The sequence below is a fragment of the Apis laboriosa genome, unplaced genomic scaffold, assembly GCF_014066325.1.
Source record: "Apis laboriosa isolate Shangri-la unplaced genomic scaffold, ASM1406632v1 scaffold18_cov149, whole genome shotgun sequence".
In the NCBI taxonomy this organism is placed as follows: Eukaryota; Metazoa; Arthropoda; class Insecta; order Hymenoptera; family Apidae; genus Apis; species Apis laboriosa.
Window position 1 is genome coordinate 418,116 of NW_025222233.1, and position 23,034 is coordinate 441,149.

Here is a 23,034-nt window from a genome sequence, read left to right on the forward strand (position 1 = left end):
AGTCAACTTTTCTACCTTAGTTTCCTATTCGAAGTTCAGTTATAATTTAACGTGATACAGAGTGCTAAGAGGATGGATAAAGTCGATGAAAGTGCGAATCGGAGAGCAGTATTTTAAACTGACCTGGATTTTCTGTTTCTCCCGATAGAAGGAATATCTCGTATGATGCTACTAACCTTCTCTCGACCAGTGATCGATATTTAAATGAAATTCTACAAGTAGATCGAAAAGAGGAGCAATATGCAGTTTACAAATAAGTATGTTGATTTCATTTATGCAACTATTTAATTTTTTAGGATGTATTTAATATATTTAATATTTACAATGTATTTAATATATTATATAATAGATAATAATTCGGTTCTAATTATTTATAATTGATTGATCTGATTTGTAATATTCATGTTAGAGATAGTGTGATGTTTATATAATTTTATGTATTTATTAAATAATTTGTTTGCATGTGTTTATTATAATAACTCAGTTTTGATCATTTACAGTTAAATATTGTAATTTTCACGCATTAACACGATGTTTATGTATTTGCTTTGCTATACACGTATTTAATAAAATATATAATAATTCGTTATAATAATTCATAATAATTTTAATCATTACGTTAAATCATTTAATTATTATGATTTATAATTTTTTGATGATGATAATACGTATACAAATAGAAATATTGTAATATATTATGCTATTGCTAATTTTTTAATTTTTATTAGAAAATTAATTGTTATATTTTGAGAAAATTCAAATCGACCAAAATATCTAAATTTTCACGAATGGTAGAGTAATTCATAAAATGCATTCGAACAATTTTAATCGTTCTACAATAGTAGCACAGGCCGACAATCAATCACGGTAAAGGTGAAAATTAGTCGCGCAAAACCAATGGCTGCTGTAAATTCATAAACGTCGCTTTGAACGAGATGAATTTCGGTAACACCGGTGGTTAAAATTGTGAACGTGACAACAGAAAATTTTTATTCAAAAGTAAAAAATATGAATTCGAAAGAAAGATTTTAAAAAAGTAATTTTTTACTATATATGAAAAATTCTTATAGTTTTATATAATGTTCACTTGTAAAAGATTATTTTCGAAAACAAGTTTCAAACAAGTTTTAAGAATTGTATTGAGTATTTTTTCACAAGTAGACACAATGAAAATTACTTTTGAATGATTATTCTCAACATAGTTTATTTGTAAAAAAAAAATATCGAGAGTAATTCTCAAAAATTTTACTCTCAAATATTCGCATTCTTAAGATACAACTCTTAAGATACAATTTGAGAGTAAAATTCTTAAAATTTATTTTTAAAGATATTTTTTATAAATGGACAGTAATTTTTACTTTCAACACAATGTCTATTTACAAAAAATATTCTCGATAATTTTACTCTTGAATATATTACATCCATTTTTATAATAAAAATTCTTGAAATTGGTTCCGCGATTGTACCAACATTTGTTACATTCTAATAAATCTATGATAGCCGACGTTGGTACGCCTGACGCGACTCTGCGCGTAATCTTCCTAAAATTTCAGAGACGACATAACCTAAATCAGTCAGTACTGCAATTGCGACAATGCCGATGGCTGTGAATCGCGGAAGGAGGACGACAGACGACCATGCCTGACGACAGGAATATAGAAGAAAAGAACGAAAAGGAAAGGAAACGTGAAAAGGTAACTGAACGAGAGGAAAGGAGAGAAGAGAGATAAAAAAAGAGAGAACACCTCGGGCGAAACATCATGTTCGACCTCACATCGAACCAGAAAATTGTACGATGCGCGAAACAGACTCGAACCAATTTTTTTTTCTTTCTTTCTTCGTTCATCTCTTATTTTTTTCCTATCTCATCCCAAATGTATATTTCTTCTTCCTTTTTTTTTTTATTTTTTACCATAGCAAAACTGCAAGTGCTTCAAAACGAAAATCTATGCAATCACGGTTATCGCTGTTTGTTCACTTCCGTCGTGTTTCAAAAGCGAAAAATTGCGATCCAGATCAAAGAGGCACTTTGATTGACAGAATGAATAAGTGCACAGTCATTTCTTTTTTTTTTTCCCCTCTCTTTTTCCGACCAATGGGAAATTTTAATATACCGAAGAGAAAATGATTCGAACGAGTTTGAACAATTTTTAAAATATCGCAGGAGCAATAAACGTCTGTACTTTATATGTAAAATCTGGATATACGTAGATAAAATTCAAACCGTTGAATAAGCGAATTCTGTAACATAGATATATTTTTATTTTTATATTTTTATTTTTGTGTAATTTAAATATCAAGAATTGAAAAATTACAAAAGGAATTTCAAAAATCAAATATGAATATTTGTTCATTTTTTTCTTTCATATATAAAGTCTCTCATGATAAGGCAAAATAGATTGTGATAAAAAATTTTTTTGAAAATACATATGACGAAAAAAAAAATTTAAATATGCTTTTTCCTATTCATATTATGATTACAATTGAAAATAGGAAATAAAGTTACATATAAAATAACGAGTGCTATGTATCGTTACCGCATTGAAGGTACCAACAATTGTTTTTAATTTTATCACTCTCCACGTTGACATTATTGATCCGAAGAAAATTGAACACTCGTATAAAGTTTAATTATAGTAACTTCTGATAAAATAAAATATTATTTGTATGTTTATCGTTGAACACGCAATTACTTTTGTCCACTCTATTCTTCACCCGCACCTGGATATGATACCAGTATAATCAAATTTTTGATCATGAAAATTTAACGACCTTCCCATTGTATTAAAATCATAGAATTTATTAGTTTTCCTTAACATTTTTCATTTTGTTTGGTTATTGAAAATAATTTCAATCATATTATAAACTAGTACACCATCGATAAACTTAACCTCTTTTTAATATCATAAAGATAAAAATTTGACTTATTATATTTTCTCTTGTGATTTTCATTTAATTAATGTAAAAAAATTTTTTTTTTTTATTTTGTGATTGTTGAAAATAATTTTAGTTATATTCTAAAATAGTATAGCATCAATAAACTTAACCTCTTTTTAATATTCAAACCCAAAAGATCAGAACCATATTTTTCCATCATATTTCTTCCTACGATTCTCATTCATAATTAATATTTTCCAAATAAATTTAAAAAAAAATTCTGCGAGTTTGGAAAAATTTTATATTATTCCACGTTTTTTTCAGCTATTACATTAAGGTGATTGCATTTACCTAGAATGCATACCTCTTACTTCACTGCGCAGCACTCTGGTATACTGGATATTAAACTTAATTTATTTTGTCAATGTTTAGTATCAAGGAGGATCGTACAATTCATACAATTCGATTTATCTTCATTTACTCGAAGCACTCCATTTGTTAAATCGAACAGAAATATTATTCTCAACTATAATTAATTAAAAAGTTCAAACTGATTCAAATTTTAAGATATTATTTAAATTTTTAATTGTTATCAATAATGTAACTAAATAAATTTTCAACTTTTGAAAAATTACATAAATATTTTTTTATAAATATATATATAATTTTCATACATTTCAGTTATTCTCATCATATAGTTTATGTAATGTGTATATTCCGTTTCCATGGATGGTCAAGTATTCGATCAACAGAGTTTAAATAGATGAGTATAATGTCTGATGTTATAGTATGCATCGGTTACTTTCGCAATTAATCAAAAGTTTCTCGTAATAGTGAATGAACCTGCTAAATTAAGGATAAATTAGCGTATAACGTGACCTCGTACCTGGTTATCAATCTCTTATTAACCTCATCGAAGTTCGAAAAACTATATAATATCGTATTAACTACACTTATCGTAACATATTATTATCGAGAGAACATTCCACGTTATATCGAATTCGTGTAATATATTGTAGATTTTATTGCTTCTTCAAACTATGGGAGATTAATCTGTAAGTATATCTGAAAATAAAGAATTTTTTTTTACTGTAGATATTAAAATGATTAATTTCATAGAGATCAATCACTTGATTTCTGGAAAGTTAACCTCTTCAGGGACACTGTAAGATATTAAAGGCACAAGTTACTGTATTTGTTACAGTAATCATCAAATTAAAAAAAAATATTATCAGTGTTTCCAAGTTTTTTATTATTATTAAAATATTGTGCATTAAAAAGTTTTTCGACAGATATTAATTCAAAGAAAAATTAAATGTATACATATGTGTTATCACTGTCTCTGAAGAGGTTAAATACTAATTATATAGGATAATTCATTCAAATTGACTCATTTGAATATCTTGTGATAATGATGCTCTCATATACTCTCATATTGTTAGTATTATTGTATAATATTTTAATTATATTATATTAAAAGACTGTGGTAATACTAAAAATGTTTTAAACAAAAATTATGATTATATGATATAAATAAGTTTTTTTTATATGGATATATATAGAGAATATGTAAAGATCACTTGTTAAATATAATTATGCAATTAATAATAATAATATATTGGTTAATACATGTCTATATTTTCTATAAGAAACTATTTATATCCATTTATGTTATTAAAATCATTAATTTAAAATTTAGACTTTACGAGTAGCTAAAATTTATAAATTCTCTGACATAAAATAATAGATAAATATTAAAGTTTCAGTATTTGGTATATTAAATTAAGTTAGATTAGATTAGATAAATAATAAAAATAGTTTGAAATATAATAATAATAAAAGTAGCTTTTTTAGACATTGTGATAATAAATAAATTTTATTGTTACTTATTATTTATGATATATACTTTTTATTTATCTATTTATTTATATCTACTTATAGTTAATAATCTTATCTATCGACATGTTTCTTGAGAATTGACAAAAATTTGTCTTGTATCTTGTAGTTGTAAAAGGAAACGACGCTGTTATATTTTCACAATGCTGGAACGCATCGTGGCCATTTTCTTTAACAACCACGACACGAATCTCGCATCACGGCAATTTTTAATAGGCTAGAATGCATCGTGGCTTTTCAAAAAATGTAACAACATCATTTCTATGACAGCATATCGCGTTTCTGTTCACGATTCTTTCTTTCGATCAAAGCACATTGAAACGCGTTTTCGATTTTTGAGGTTAACATATGTATGCACGTAGAAATGAGATTATTTCATTTCTTGCAAATCTTCAAAGTTCGAAAAAGAATCGAAATTTTCGGGTTACCAAAGTTTTTCTTTATTAGGTCGACGACGAAAATTCCAAAATCTTTTCAAAATTGGATAGTTTGATTTTTCCAACTCATTTAAATTTTAATAAATATTCCAAAAAAAAAATAATTTTCTTTTTTTACTTTGAGAGAAATTTTTGAATTTAGATAGTTTAATTTTTCCAAGTTATTTAAATTTTAATAGATATTTCAAAGAAAATAATCCTTTTTTTTATTTTGAAATAATTGAGCGGTTTAATTTTTTCAAGTTATTTAAATTTTAATAGATATTTCAAAGAAAAAAATAATTGAGTTTAATTTTTCTAAATTATTTAAATATTAATGAATTTTTAAAGAAAAAAATAATTTTTTTTTTTTATTTTAAAAAAAATTTATATTTGAACGATAAAGTTAAAATTGAAGTTAGTAAATGTAAGAATAGGTTCTTATTTAAGCGAAGTTAAACAAGTGACTGTTCATTGGTACAGCTATAATTTAATTTACTTAGCAGTATACTTTTTGAAAGTTTATCTTTTAAAATTATAATTTTTTTGTTCCAGTGTTAAATATCAAACTCATCGATATTATTGTCAAAGAAAGTTTCGAATTTCAACAGATATAAAATTGCAAATTCAAAATTGAAAACATTTCAAATTAGATTCCATTCGTCTATGCCTTGTCTTTGCTTATACATCATAATACTTGCATCCATTGCTTTTCCTTACATATGTTCATTTGAAGCGTTATCTTTATTAACTATTTGATCTTTGATATCTAATTAAGCCGTATACAGTTTATATTACGCGTATATAAAACGATGCAGTATACAGTAATGAGAAGTTTCTTCATTAGCAAGTGTTTTAGCTGGATAAGCTATAAATTGACTAGACATATATATGTTGCTCTTCATTTAGAGAATTTACATTGCGATTCTTTATGAATCAAATATTGCGTGATTGAGAGTATTATAAAATTTTATAGAAATGAATTTGCAGTTATATACTTTACATATAAATATAATAAATATTTAACATATATAATAAATAACATACATATATAATAAATCTTTTATAAAGGACAATTGAAAAATTGAAATAAATAAAAGAAAATAATGGAAGAATATAGAAATATAATTGATATAATTTCATGAAAAATATTTGTACCAATTGTTCACATTAATAAGTAGTTACAATTAAAATGAAGATATTAATAAAAGAATCTAATTACAATATTTATTTTATTATTATTAAATTATAATTACATTGTAAATATATATAAATTTATATATATATATATATATATATTTTGTTTCTTTGTTTCTTTGATTATATTCAAAAAAAAAGAGTGCAATTTAATTATAATACCATACGTTTTATACAATGTTCCAAATGTAAAAATCAAATTTTTAAATTATAATAGCATTATTATTAGAATATATTGCAAAAATACAATTTGTTGAATTAAAGAACAATAGATAAATCTTCTGAAAAATAGTTTACCAATTATTGTATAAATAGATATTTACATAAACAGAATATTTTATTTTAGGTTATATATTTATTAGTGAATATTATATAAGATATAAATTAAAAAACTTTTTATAAACATACCTGTATAAATAAATATCATTATCAAAAGATTAATTAACAATTTTAATAAAAGAGTTCGATTAAAATTTTACTTTTATAATTTAAATTATAATCAAAGTTCGAAACACTTAAAATTCTTTAACAAAACTTACAACAATATAACATCAAATACAATGGTAAATTAAAGAACTTTGAGATTTTTATGAAAAATATTTCCAATTATTCTACATATTAACAAATATTCTATTCTAATTAAAAAGTAATTTTAATAAAAGAGCTCAGTCACAAATTCACTATTATTAATTCAAATTACAATCAATGTCAGGATAAAACTTCTATATTACAATCTTGTGATATATCACTTCAATGTGTGGCTGGTAAATTAGCAAAGAACGAAAAAAAAAAAATCGAGTTTCGTAGCTAAGAAAACGCGAAACCGCGTCGATATGAATTTCCAGCTACCTCGAGGGAAATGGATCGTTTGCCAAATTTATTTTCGTCGTTCCAAGCACAGTGTGGACCTCCGTTTCACGATCGATCATATTTTTTCCCTTCCATCCTCTCTCTCTCTCTCTCTCTCTCTCTGTCCATCTATCTGTCTTTCTTTCTTTCTTTCTCCATGCCTGTGAAACTGTACGATCGGCAGTGGTAACTGGAACGCTCGTCCATGTTCGAGCTGCCGTTGTGTCCAAAGTTGGAAATGATTCATTAGTAATGGTACCGGTGGTACGGCCGGTATTGAGAATTCAATGGCTTCGTCGGCAAGTTTTCGATTAAATCAATCGTCATGGAGTTTCAGGTGTTATTTAAGTCGAACATTTAAATATCCTACAAAGTATTTTCGAAGTTCTAAAAAAAAAAAAAAAAGATCGAAAAGGATACGATGGAATCAGTTCGGTGTTCACAAGATGAAGGATAAAAATGTGATATGAATAATAATTATGATTTTCGAATTTCACTACTTTGATTATTATTTAAAGGATGAAGGATGGAAATGTGAATTGAATGATAATTATTATTTAAGACTAAATTTTATAGATATCAAGTATTAAACTACTTTTATCATTTGTTTTCATATTTGAAAAAATAAAGGATGCAAATATGAATAATAATTATGGCTATCTTAGAGGCTAAATTTTGTATCAAAATTTGACTATTTTGATTACTTATTACATGAAAATTACTTAGATAAATATCTATATATTTGAAAAATGAAGAATGAAAATTTGGATTGAATGATAATTACAATTTTGAAAATTAAATATAAGTTTGAATTACTTTTATTGTTTGTTTTGATATTTGCAATATAAATACAAATATATATTAAATAATAAATTTAAGAATAAAGATATTTGCAAGATAAAGGATGGAAATGTATAAAGTATAATAATTATTTTATTTGCATATATATACAGAATAATAATTACAATTTTGAAAATTAAATTCTATATCAATTATAATTCTTTCGATATTTACAAGATGAAGGATAAAAATATCAATTTATTATTAAAATTTTGAAAATCTTTCTCAAAATTAAGACGATCATGTATCAATTCTGATCCCTAATATCGGTTATCGATAATGTATTGCCATTGCCGCCAAGCAATAGATCATGTAAAATTAATAGAGTTATGTCGCGTCGATGTTGATACGTCATGCGGCAAACAGTATCGATGCGTGGACGATCCAACTGCAATCCGATTCTGCACTATGCCTTCCTAAACATGCACAAGAAAACCTATTCAAATATCGATACATGATTAAATGAGAACACTGAGAATATTTTAATTCCAATTTATCATTATCATGACAGTCTTAAATCCTCCTCCAAGAAAACATTTTCCACGCAAATTTTACATAATCAGACGTAGAATCCAAGTAAAGCGAAAACCGACTTGAATAAGAAAAGGAGCACGAGAAAATATGATTTCATAAATTTTAATCTTGATGAAATACAAGGAAGATAAAGAAGAAGTAAAAAATATTCTTCTTCTTTTTCTTGTCTTTCCTTCTTTCCATGCTTCGAAAAAACAATCTCTCTTTCTCTCTTTCTCTCTCCCTTCTCCCGTTCTCGCCCTCTCTCTCTCTCTCTCCCTCTCCCTCCCTCCCTGTTTCTCTGTCGTTTGTCTGTCTCTGTCTTGTTTATTTTATCTCTACCGTTTGAAAGAAAACGAATAAAGTCGTTGTACAAATCGTTTTATTATTAGATATACACACATATATATTGTGAAGTAAGGCCACATTATAAATGACACTGGTTGAATATAGTTATTTAACAATGGAAGGGCGTTAGAAATTGCAAGGTATAATTTCATTTCGCGCATTGTGCACGGATTTAGCCTTGAAAGTCAGGGCACAAAGTCAGCCTGTGCAAGATTATGCGAATTGCCTCGGATGCCGGGGGTAAATTTGGGAGAACGGATAGAGTTTCACTGGTGAAGGTGCAAAGTCCCCTCCCCCCCTCCCTCCCCCGAGGCTTGTTTCGAATTTTCCTTCTCCGCCAAAGTGCAACGTAACTTTCAAGTATATGCAACTAATTTACATATATTTTACGTTATTTGCCTGGAACATAATATTGTTGTTTAATTAGAAATTGAAATAAAGGATCGATAGAGGGAAAGAAAATATTCGGGTAAAAAAATATCGGGTGATAATTTTTTTAATAAAATGTTTTTTTCTTTCTTTCTTTCTTTCTTTCTTTCTTTTTTTCTTTTTTCGTTGTTAAAATTTTATTTCGAGAAAACATTCTTTATTTCGTGTGCGCTAATTTAATATGTAGAGGTATGATTTATAATTCATGATACGAATAAGGTATATAAATGAGGTCAGAGAGATTCTACTAGAATAAAAATAAAATTTAATAGAGTGTAATAATAATTTGAAAGAAGTTTAATAAAAATCAGAATTTTTAAAATACTAGTGAATAATTTCTCATTGGATACTGAATGAGATAAAGATTAAATGATTATTGTATGTGTGAAAAAATGAATAAATGAAAATGTAGAATCAAACTTTACGGAATCGTATAAACGATAAATTTTCTAATTTCACTTGTATTTGAAAAATTAATTTCGCCGTGGAATCTGCCTAATTTCATTTATATTATGAATTTCGGATTACCGCATATACGAAATAATAAAAAAATATCGTTAAATAAATAAAAGATATGAAAAAGATATTTCCGAAATGATAAAATAATTAATATTAAATATCTAGTATTAAAAATTGCGTCGTTGGTTCGCAATTATACTGGTATTAAACGTTCCAATATCTCCTCCCCCCCCTCCACCAGTATTGCGACCATCCATGATGCAATGGTAAATGTAAAAAATATGGCGGTAATTCGTTTCTTATTGCGTTGACAGTAGGATTTAAAAGTGTGCACGTTATAAAGTTCAATGAAATTACCTCGACAGAATTAATAAAGCGAGCCTCGTTCCTATCGAAGTGTACAGAATTCGCGTTATCTTTAACATGCAATTCCCTGAACAAGGTTCCTTGTATGTAGGCGAACGGTAATACCGAGCGATATTAAATTTCTTCATCAAGCTTCTCATTAAGTAGTCAACTTTACATCGCTCTTTCGGGAGAAAACGCCCACGAGTTGATAAAATAACAATAAAATTTATCAAATTGGCGAGAAACGAGAAACGAGGAACGAGATAATTTTAAAAAAGTACAAGAGAAGAAGGATTTTTTTTTTTTAAAGGTTATGGCAAATTTTCTTCGAGATTTTGCAAAATTAAATTCTTTTCGATGTGGAAATTTTTAAATTATTTCACGCGAGAAAAAATATTTGATATTTTTCAAACCGGCGAAAAATAAGAATAAGAAAGTTTTTTTTAAAAATATTAAAAAAAAAGCTCGTTAATTTCTTAAGATTTCGTAAAATTAAATTCTCTTTGAAACTTTCAAATTTCAACATTAGCAAAATATTCGATGTTATTTACTAAATTAACAAAAAATAAGAGTAAGAAGTTTTAAAAATATCTAATATTAAAAAAAAAAAATGTTTTAGGTTAGGTTCGCCAATTCCCTCCGAAACTTGGCAAAATTAAATTTTATTTCATATTGAAACTTTCAAATTTCACATTTAAAAGAAAGTAGGAAAATACTAGATTCGTGAATTTTAATTTACGAATTAAATTGGGGAAAAATAAAAATTAACGATTCAAAAGATATCAAAGATATATTCCAAGTAGGTTGTGGCAAATTAAGTTTGCCAATTTCATTAAGATATACGTGTCAAAGACTTTGGAAAATGAAATTCCTCGGTTTACCTAATTCCATTAAGGTATACGTGTCAAAGACTTGGGGAAAATGAGATTCTTCAACGTGGAAACTTTCGGTTTTCCCATCACCGACGTGAAACAACCCGATCTGTAATCCGAGAATAAAAACTCCTCTCTCCCCCCTCCCGCCCATCTAATTCCAAGAACAAAGAAGTTAAATTTGACATCTCCCTCATAAGATTTGGAAAATTCATATTATCGGCCGACAGCCGAACTTTTTCTTAATAACGAATCCCACCCAAATTCCGACTGTTTCACGAACTAGGTCGCGCTGCATGCGATTTCCACCACTCGTGTTCGTTTCTCCTCCTTTCGATTCTTGTACACAATTTTGCGAGAGAATCGTTCGAAATGCTGGTACACATTTCCGTAGCGTAGGGGGGAGGCAAACCACTGTCTTATGGCACAACTTGTCTCTATGTGTGTAACATATGTACTTTGGTATGTAGGTGTGTACAAATCCACTTCGAAAAGTTATCTTTTACGAAGCGAGAAAAAAGTGTGCGTGTAAACACTTGGACTATTTAACGTGATCGTTTCGAGTATTTTTGAGATTTATTTTTTTGTTCTTTTTAAAGAAGTTTTCAACATTCAACTCTTTTGCGTACAATGATATTATTTTAATGAGCTTTAGTGAATTTTCTTTTTATCCAGTGAAAAGATATGATTTTTATACTTAACATATAAGTAATATAAAAAAGGTAATTACTGTTTTATGGTATAAACTATGTATGATACAAGGTGGACCATCTAACACGATCAATTCAATTATTTTTGTTATTAATGAACCGATTAAAATTCTTTTGATTTTTAAAATTTGATGGTTCAATTTCAAAAGACTTATTACAATAGTATCATTGCTCGAAGCAAGCATTTTTTTTTAATCTAATGATATAGTGATTTTTATTGTCATTAGTATATGAGTCTAAACTATTTATAGGCCTATAACTATAACGTACAAAAGATAAACCATCATGTTATGCTTGCCTCTATATTTTGCACATACGCACTTCAAAAACTTATCTTTTGTGACCAGAGAAAAAATGTGTACCACGTGCACACATTTTTGTACGCTTTCTATGGACCCAACTGCGCGAGAGGTAAATGAAAGGATGGTTGTTTGTGCGTGTGCAATGGCTGTGTATCACATACATGTACCTCAGATGTGCTAAGTCAAGGTAATAATAAGCTCTGTATTTTTTATCGTAAACGTTATAAACATTTTTTATAAAAAAGAAAATTTTCTCTCTTTCTCTCTAACCATCTATTTTTTCAAACACGGAGGATTAAAATTTAACGAATGTTGTTTAAATTCAAACTTCAAAGAAACGACGCTCGCCGTACGCGCTAACCTAATATGTACACTGTGCAGTTTCACACTTATTTTTATTCATTTCGTTCATAGATACAAAGTTTCTTGCCATTTTATCTCGTAAAATTATTGTTTCGTATTAATATGTAGCAATGATAAAAGAAACAAACGTGTATAATTCGTATATAATTGAGGTGAATATTATATTTCTGTTTTTATTTTCAATCGTACGAAAATATTAAGAGGGAAGGGGATTGTATTTTCATAATTATTAGGCGAATTAAATATCAAATTAAGTCATGGCAATGCTATTTCTTCTTCGAAATTGTCATAAATAAATGAAAAATATTAAAATTTAAAATGGGAAAAGGGCAGTCAATTTAAATTTAAACGCAATCGAATTAATCTACATCATCAATTATACATTTTTTTAACACATTTATCTTTTCCCTCTGGCATACTCTTTCTAATTGCAATTAATAATTTCAACGAAGACGAATGTAATTTTGTTTTTTATAATTTCTCCCCTTTATAGCTTTAATCGAACGAGATACGTAACGAGAAATATTAACCTGTTCCAGTTTATGCGATTGGAGAAAAAGATAAAATATGGAAAATAAACGTAAGCATAATGGAGGAATCGAAGGTAGAAAGCGGGATAAAAACGGATGAAGAATACGGTCAATAATATTTTTCATGCGAAGAATTTAAACTGTCAGTAAGAAACTTTGCGCAATAGGATTTCGACTCGTCTTCGATACGATAAAGGCTAATTTTCTACAAAAGTTTGCACGACAGGTTGACAAGCTAACTTTCTTCTATTATCTCTATCCACGCACGCGTGCATACTAAACGCGTGGAAATATAAAAGAAGATAACTTTATATTCTTGGCGAAACATTTTTATGGAATTATAGCTACCGTCACGTATCGATCATTGGAAAGAGAGTTGTGAATTAATTTTGAAATTGTACCTATTATAAACTTTATCGAGTTTATCGGTTTCGTGTAACGAATTTAATGATAAAATATTATATACGCTGTGTTCTGCAACATTATTTACGGGAATGTGCCTTTGATCAATTCATGTTTGATGCGAAATTGTAAAATTGTAAAATTGTAAAAAAGAAGTAGGAATGACAAATTTAATGATAGAGCGAAATTGAAATGTATATCTTTGATTTATATTTATTTGAAAACAAACAAAATTGTAAAAAAATTATGAAAGAAAAATCTAGATTTTTTAACAAAATTATATGAAATTTGTGGTTGATTTATGAAAAAAATCAAAATCAAAATAAAAATTTGCCTTTCTTTTTATTAATTTAATTCTTAAAATTTCAATATGTATATATACGAGAGACATTTAATCATAAGTAAAAATATTTTTCAAATATAGTACAATAATATAGTACAATAATTGCAGCTAATTTCCACACACGAAAGAAATGTAAAGAAAAGAATTGTAATAAATTTAAATAATAATAACAATAATAATTATAGAAGAAAATCCTTGATCTCTGGTAAATCAAAAAAAAAATGTATCTTTTGCTAACTTAATTTTTAAAATTCCAATGCACATATTCAATCATAGGTAAAAATACTATTTCAAACAAATAGTACAATAATTGTACTCAATTTTCACATCGCACGCAATTAGAGAAACATGAGATAGCATTGTAGCAAGCGCGTAGTTTGATGGAAACGTTCGAAACAAAAGTGAACACGAGGGTAGAGAGGCGAGAAGAGAGAAAGAGAGAAAGAAATAAAGAAAAGAGCGGGAGGGGGGGGGAGAGACATGTAGAGGGCGCTAAATCGAGGAAATACGGTAAGCACCGGCACATGGCATGTCTTGTTCCTGTGGTAAAAAGTGTACAGGCTGCGAAATGACTTTTTGCCTGTGGGCTCGAAACGGTGAAGGGTTGAACGATCGCCTCCGGCCAACAGAGTACATTTTGGATCTTTTTTTCTTTCTTTCTTTCTTTCTTTCTTTTTCGGCTTAAGTTGACCTTACGCGTTAGAAGGGAAAGTTTGGATCGTTCGTTAAGTTGTACAAGCTATACATACACTCCGAATTACGACACTTTCCGTTCGTAATTTTCCATCCCTTTCTTTCCTCTTACTGCTATTTACTCTTAATTAACAGCGATCCACCCGTGTTTTTCTATCCGACAAATTTTTTTTTTTCCTCCCTCTAATTTTCTTTCGTTCGCTCCTTATTTCGAACTCAGTATTTTTATGTTTACACTTATTTACGATATTTTTGTTTTGGATGATGGAAAATGCAGGATTGAAACGAATTTTTTTTTCCAAGATTAATTATTTACGAGTTAATATAAATAATTACGATTGGAAAAATTTTAATGTATGATGTTAGTGTATGATGTTATCAAAGTCGAAGATTTAAGGTTAGGAAAATTCGAACAAATTGATCATAATTGAAAAAATTCTATTGTAGTGTTAAATCATCAAATCGAAGATTTAACATTAGAAAAAAAAAAGAAAATAAATTTTAAAAAATAACTAGTAAATCCAAGAGTTTAACACAATTAATAATAATAAAAAAAATTCCAACGAATAATAAATATTCCATGAAAATCAAGGAAAATATTTCATATTTCTCATCGACTTAAAAGGCAATTTTATTATTTAATATTTTTTCAATATTTTTTTATTGCCAAGATAACAATAGAAAATTTTCTTTCTTTTCCTTTACTTCCTCGTTATTTCCTGCACTCGTATCGTATCTCATACATAATCTCATAATGCACGCATTATAATGTACAAAAGATGTATTCGTCGATCGAACGAGCGACGAAGCGAATCGAGAGGACGATATAAAACAATAATTGCCGATATACACCATCCATTAGAGATACTTGTCATGAAGTATGCAGGTTGGGTACAAATAGAGGTGATTTTTGGCGCGGTTTCCCTTACGATGCCATCGAAAAACTGTCGGACTAGTTGAGTAGCGATAGACATTTACCGATGGCCTGTCAAAAATTCATTTTCGCGCTTTTCACCTGTCAATACGCGTTACTATATGCATTCCATCCCCACGTTCTCTCGTTATTCACAAATCGGTATGTACGACTTTCTGTTGCAAGTGAAACTAACCCATTTGATCTGGTTTCGCGTCTCTTTATTATTTATGAAAAAAAAAATTTAACAATGTACATAACGATTCATATTTTTGACATTTTTGAAAATTTAAATCAAAGATTTTTAAATTAAAAAAGTTCAGCGAAAATTGGATATATTTTTTGTATTATTAATCAAAAAATTTATTTATGATAAAATATTATAAATAATTATTATTGTAAAAGAATCTACATTATTTATAAAAAAATGTTTAGAACCGCGTAGCTCGCGTGTTTTGCTTCTTCGTCTTACGTCGAATTTTCGTTGACATTTGCGTGTAAAGTATTCGGGTTAATTAATTTTCTTGTGATAAACTTTTTACATTGCTTTTATGTAATAAATTATTGTTTTTTATCGTTGTAATAATTCATTTGGTCTAGATGTTTTTTTAGCTGTTAATTCCGATACTATAATTATTCTTAGAAATTATACTTATATACTTATTGATATTTGTATTAAATGTATTAATTTTATTATTATTTCCAAAATTTTATGTAAGAAAATTCTAATTTTTATATGGAATATGAAATATGGAACATGATATAATTTTAAAATTTTGATCGATGTTTCATCATTGTGTTATCAAAATTTTACGTGACCAAAATTCAAATAGAATTTAAATCCTATAAATGTTTCATCGAGATTTCCATGGACGATTAATTAAAATTTTCACAACGTTCATTACTATTAGCAACACAATTACCGATCTATCGATCAATCTTCATTGAACAATATAATAAACAGAATAATCATGATCGACTTTTTATCTATAAACAATTTTCGATCGATAATAAGTCTTTTCTTTTTCGAGTAAAAAATAAAACGGACAAAAAAAAGAAAGAAAAAAGAAACACAATATCAGAAATTTGGAATCACTTTGAATTTTCTGTTTATTTTATAATTAAATTGAATATCTCAAACATCGACAAACTTTAGTTTTTTTAACAGATTTAAAAAAAAAATACATCAATGTAGTACCCAGATTTAATTTTCATTTCAATTCTCAAATTCCATTAATTCCAAATTTCTTAATTACTAAATTAAATTAAAAAAAAAAAAAGAATTTTTTTTTACCTTGATGAAAAGTATTCCGCTCAACATTGTGTCCATTGACATGTCCCATGCCGTCAATCCCGATGAACGTAAAAAAAAGAGTCGTCAACGAAGCGATCATCGAGATCGTCCTCGAAGTATTCACGGCACGAGCTGCTGCTGGCATTCCTGCTTGCCGGTTTCCTTCTTTCGCCAAGTAATCGTAGATCACGTGACCGATGCGCCGAAATTCGTTAAAAAGAACGAACGCGTGAACGCGTGTACGTGCCTTGAAACGTTCTATTTATCGATACCACCGTCACAATTTCGTTCCCACAAATCGGTCCTCGATTAGCGCACCTGGTGCCGCTCGGAGCGCCTTCTGCGTGCGAGGCACGTGCTCCGAGCAGTTCCCGGCCGAACCACTACGCTCATCGTCCGCGTCTTCTCAATTCTTTCCAAACTTCTTCTCCACCAATAATTGGTGGTTTCTTCGATATAATCCACCAATGACAACGTTCGATATGTATCTATCACGATATATTTATCTATCGAAGGCAACTACCAATCACTAGCAATATAATCTCATCAAAAGATCGATGATGACTTGTCGAGTTTATTATCCTATTTCATTATCACACTGAATCGTGAACCTTGCATTACGTTCAAGGTTAACACTACACACTGAACAATGATACAATACGTAGGTCACGATATGTATACGAGAGGAGAAGAGGGTCCACGACAAGCTCTCCTTCCCGAGGCTGGTCCTGGTCCCTCTGTCCCGGGCCGTAGACTGTCTGCTACCTGGAAATCCTCGGTGTACGGAGTATGCCTCCTCCTCCTCCACTTCCACACCGTCCACCTACAACCCCCTCCTCCTCAGCCACCGCTCCCACCCACCGCCACTCGCCGCCGATAAACTTCCTACGGGCACCCTCTGACATCCACCCCGCGCCCCCCATTCGCTCCGTGCCGCCTGCAGCCCGCACCAGGAACAACCGTCTACCGTACATACGTTAGCGCATGCGCATTACAAACTGTGGCCCTGATGCCCGGGCACTGCTGCTGCCACTGCTGCTACCTCTGCTGCTTTCTCGTACCTTCACAAATCTCTCCTCTCCTCCTCCTACTCCTCCACCTCATCCTCCACCTCCTCGACTCCCGTTACTGCTCTCTTGCCCCTCTTAGCCCAGCTTGCGCGTTTCCTTTTCTCTATCGAGGTTGCTGGATTGTATCCTCGTCTCACGGTTTTACGTTTCCTTTTCTGCGTAAGGGCCTCTCTTACATGTTTATATCTCTTTTTCAGTTTTCTTCGTTTTCAAAATTTACATTCCATATATATTAGAAGTTTCTTCGTCAAATTTGGCTTTTGTTCCTTATCACGTTTGCACATTCCTTTTTAGTGGCACACAGTTGATAGTACTTCTCTTTATTGGTTTTTTCAGATTTTCTTATCTTATTTCTTTTCTTTTTCGTTATCTTTTCTCTTTGTCGTTTCTTTGCTCCATGTTTTTCTTCTCGTTGACTTTTCTTCATTTTTCTACTGATATTTATCTTTATTCGTTATATTATCTCCCTTTCTTTCTACTTATTTCCATCTTTATTATTCGAATATTTCTCTCCTCTTCGAATTTCTTTATTCCTTTCCCTTTTCTTCCACTAATTTCTGTCTTCGTTTCTTCGATACCTATCTCTTTTCTCTATCATAGTTCGAGAATTCTCTCCTTGTCGGTTTTTCCAAGCCTTCTCCTATTTCTTTCTTTATTTCTTCTTGTCGCTTATACGTTTCTGTTTCTCACTTTCTCGCACGTGGTTTTTTAGTATCGTCTTCGTCTAAGTTGGAGAAGTTAGACTAGAGGTTTGCTTCGTTTCTCGAACACGTGCCTCGCTTGAGTTTCTTTCTCTTCGTTCCAGACGATCTCGTTCCACCGATTCGCCGCATCCCTCTTTCTTACCTGCTCCTCCGGATGACTCTGATATCAGATATAACGAGTTTCGTTCAAGCTACTTCCAGGGTAACGTAATCGGTGACGTCTAGGCCATAACGCTGTTTAATTCGAATGGAGTCGATAGCTTTTCAAACTATTTCTGAAAAATGAATATATACCAATATAGAAAATAATCGAATTGGTCGTATAAGATATAAGAAAAAGTGAAGAAAATATTATTCAATTATTTTTTTAGTTGTGAAAGTGAATCGGAAAGAAAAAGAGGTTTTGTTGTAAATCGTGGATTTGTAGATGGTTGAAAATACGAAGATAAAGGTTAGTAAGGGTCAAAGATTTATCGCTATTTACTCTGAAAATGTGTCGTATTTATCTGCAAAAATACACATTTGGGATTAACTTTCAGTTGCAAATATACCAATGTTTTGGAAACTAAATCTGAAATATTTTTAAATAAAATTTGAAAATAGAAAATGAGTTATATATTTGTTTAAATAAAAGCAATCAAGATTTTTGATATTTCAAAAAGTGATAAAAAAAAATCTAAAATATTTTTTAGAAAATAACAATCAGAAATAAAAATTGAAATGAATATTTAATTAAAGAAAAATATTCCAAACTTTCAACAATTGCAAATATAACATATTATGTAAAGAAAAAATAGTAAGGAAAATAAATTCAAAATATTTTAATATTTTTAAAAAATATTTGGAAAAAATGATGAATAAAAAATATCGAAATATAAGAAATTAAATATGGCCGATCTAATATATCGCTTAATTTTGATTTTTATTTATCCATGATTTTCAGTATAGTTGACGAACATCTGTCGTATTCCATTTCGTGACACTATGGTTAGAAGGCTTGTTCTGTTTCCAGACACGAGATAACGAGTTTCGTTGCGACAATTCCACGCATCTAAGAAGATCACGACCTACTACCGAGGAGCTACTAGCAATAGGAAGAAGCCGATGTAGAAGATAGGTCGAAGCAGTCTGAGCTGACGTTATGAGAATACGAGAGACGGAATTTAGAATCACGGATTGCGATTGCTACAAAATTACGACATACGATCCGTAAACCATTGTTATTATCAAGTGAAACGTTTTTAATCTAGATAAAGAAAGAGAATCTTGATTACGTCTGACTTAATCTCTACTTATACTACTTTCCGTTTCAATTTATTCATTCGTATGTATTTGTTATTTTCATTTGCATATATTTCATTTTTCGTTTAATTCATATACAGTGATTATTCACAAAATTTACTTATCATCCTCTGATCTCAATAATCTTTTTATATATTGTCAAAATTATCATCTTAAGTAGTGTTGTACAAGTTTTAATTGGCCTTGTTTATTGATACTAATCTAAATGCAAAATTTAATATAAATCAAGAAATTAAATAGATTTTTGTTTGACATCGATTGTTAATTAGTGATGTTAATTCTGAAATTTAACTTCATTTTGAATCAAAATTAAATAAAAAGTCAATTTAACGATGTGCATTATTTATAGCAATAAATCTGATTAAAACCTAACCTAACTTAACCTAATTGTTTCGAAGAAAAGAAATCATCGAGATCGAAGAGATAATCTTTTATCTGATATCTTTTTTTGTAAATATCTATCTGACATACTTTTGATATTAAATTATCATATGCTACATGACAAGTTTTCTAAAAATAGAAAGAAATCGAAAATAAAAAAGATAGTTACTGCCAATCATTGAAGCATTTCGTGTCGTGATATGCATATAACTGAAAGATTAATCGATCCTGTAAAATACTTGAAGTAAAACTATTCAAGGAAAAGAGACTCGGCTAAAATTCTACGAGATTATCTTTAATTAATCACTTCGAAACTTTGTATATATATATATATATATTTGTAGATTCATGGATGGTCCAACGACTCCTTATGCCATACTTAATTTAGAAAAAGGGAAGAATCGTTGAAGTAAATATTTTGCATAGTCAGTTTATAACTTTTAATTAAAACAAAATGTTAAAATATAATAATTTATGTTGAAAATCATGAAAAGCCTTGTGATTTTAAAACATATAATTTCATTCATTTTTAAAGGAAAAAATTCTCTAATTTACATAATTCGTAATGAAATTTAAAATCAATTTTTTTATTTTCAATATAACAGTATTTTAACAGAACATTTGCATAACAATTGGCTCGCCAAATAATTTTGCAAAAGAAATCATTTGTTTGCCTGGAAATTGAAAACAACTTTCTTTTCAATCGTGAATTATTATGTACAGAGAGGTAGTTGAATTATTGTTCCACGTCGAGAGTGTTTTAATTAATTCCAAATATTTCACACTCTGCACGATATCGTTTATAAACAACTCTGAACGATTACGAAATAAGCTTATTGTGCAACGTTAAAACTTTGATTTCGCTACATTTGGAATTACCAAGCCCCATCTCGTCATTATTCGCAGAATATTTCTCTCTCTCTCTCTCTCTCTCTCTCTCTCTCTCTCTCTCTCTCTCTCTCTCTCTCGACTATTGACTATTTGATGATGCAATACGAAGATGGTTGCTATAATTATTTGTTCGTATTATTATGTATATACATTATACAGTTATACTGAGCCGGATTATAATAATTAAAATAACGCTTTGTTTCGATGAAAATGGATTTTGAAACATGTAATATGACTTATGTATATATCGACTTAACTATGGCATCGATAAACCAAACTTGATAAACTGATAAACTGTATCTATAATTGTCAGCAATATGCAATAAATTAAAATTTTAACTATTTCATAAACGTATAAATAAAGAGAAAATAATAAATATAATATAATAATAAATATATATTCAATAAATTAATATTTTTCGAGAAATAAAGGTTTATTTTAAAAAATTTTATTTCGTATCTTTCATTACTTTTTTTTTATTTTTTTGAAAGTACAGAGAAGCTTGACTTGCGCAAGCCATAATTAAGAATTCGCTTTGATTTAATTTTCCACTAAGTCTCAAGAATTCTGAAAGAACTCGAAATTCGTCCTTATCTTTTTATCATTTTTAATTTTAAAGGATGAAATCTAATTAATTTTCATCTTCAATAATTCAAACTGTTAAAAAAGGAAGAAATATGAACACTCTTTTCCCGATAAAACAAGAAACCACAGTTATATACAATTTAGCAAATTTATGCGAATCAGTCATTTTCTTTTTCAATTAAATTTTTATAAGCAATTTTTGACCGGAAAAACATTGCATCGCGATACAATCAACGTGTTACGTAATAATTCTGAAAAAATAACCTGGGAAACGGGATTAAACTTCCTGGTTTTCACGTATCTGCACTATTTTGTTCTGAAAAGAGAGAGAAAATTGAGAATTGAGGAAGAGAGAGATACGAAAACGAGAAACAAGTGCTTATATTTTGTCGATGAATAACCGACAAATACGAAAGAAAGAAATCGAGAATGAAGAGATGAGCAGATCATAGTCAGATGAAATGTTAATTAATAATAAACTGTAAATTGCAAATCGGTTCGCGCGATTGAATATCTTGTTCTCGTACAATAAAGCACTCATATATATATATATATACTTCGACTGCATTGATTGCTATAATGGAACTTATTTTTCTGTATTCTTACGCCATTGCAGTATTTATCGAGCTTTGCCATTCATTTGACCGTATAATTGAATTTTTATTATTTTTTTTTTATGTCAATTAATTTTCACTGATATTATGTTATTTTATCGTAAAATAACATAATATGAAAATATTTTTATTGTATAACAATGATTACGCATTATAATATTTTGTCTTTTGAAAAAGGTTACTGTTGAAAAACTAATATTGTTATTAACGTTTATGTTGAGAAATACATTCATAGATTATATCAGTGGACTAGATAAAAGTGCTAGATAACTTCAACACTGCTAGATATATATATTTTAACCTACATTTTTTAATGAAATATTTCTAGTAATCATGATCACTCTTGGACAATTTTATATCTAATTGTATATCTATAAGCTTTTAATATGGCATATTTCATGTGAAGTTTAAATATTATAATGTAATTTTAAAGTTTTTTTAAAAAAATTTGCACATTTCATATGATGGCCTTTAATAAAAATAAAAAGAAAACATGTTGCTCTCTGATAATATTAATCTATTATTCTAATATATATTTTTTAAATGGAATATCTTCAGTAATCATATCAATCAATCATCTTTATTGAATTTCTTTATAAATTTATAAACTCTAATAATATGACATACCTCTTCTAGCCTTAAATACTATACATTAGTCCATAATTTTCCTGCAAAAAATTGATTATTAATTATTCTAATTAGAAGAAATAAAAAAATAAAAATAGAATATATCACTCTCTAGCAATATTTTTTCATTTATCTCTAACCTATATTTTCTGAATAAAACGTCTTCAATAGTCATAATCATTCTTGTTAAATTTTTCTACATATCTATAAATTTTCCAACATAGTCTTATCCTCTGAGACTTAATAACTATATATACTAAAATAC

General features: G+C 28.8%; 1 protein-coding gene and 1 long non-coding RNA gene across 4 annotated transcripts in view; one reads left to right on the forward strand and one right to left on the reverse strand.

Annotated features, from left to right (window-relative positions):
- LOC122712039 (lachesin-like) overlaps positions 1–17,334 on the reverse strand; it is a 78,140-nt gene extending 60,806 nt beyond the window's left edge. For all 3 annotated transcript variants that reach the window (XM_043931331.1, XM_043931330.1, XM_043931328.1), the window contains exon 1: positions 16,595–17,334. In XM_043931331.1, coding sequence (XP_043787266.1) covers positions 16,595–16,739 — 145 coding nt within the window. In that variant the 5' untranslated portion in view covers positions 16,740–17,334. The remainder of the gene's footprint in view (positions 1–16,594) is intronic.
- Positions 4–3,515, forward strand: LOC122712041. The gene is made up of 3 exons (XR_006346242.1): positions 4–257; positions 1,554–1,694; positions 3,202–3,515. It is a non-coding gene; the product is annotated as an uncharacterized LOC122712041 (long non-coding RNA).
- Positions 17,335–23,034: the final 5,700 nt, after the last annotated feature.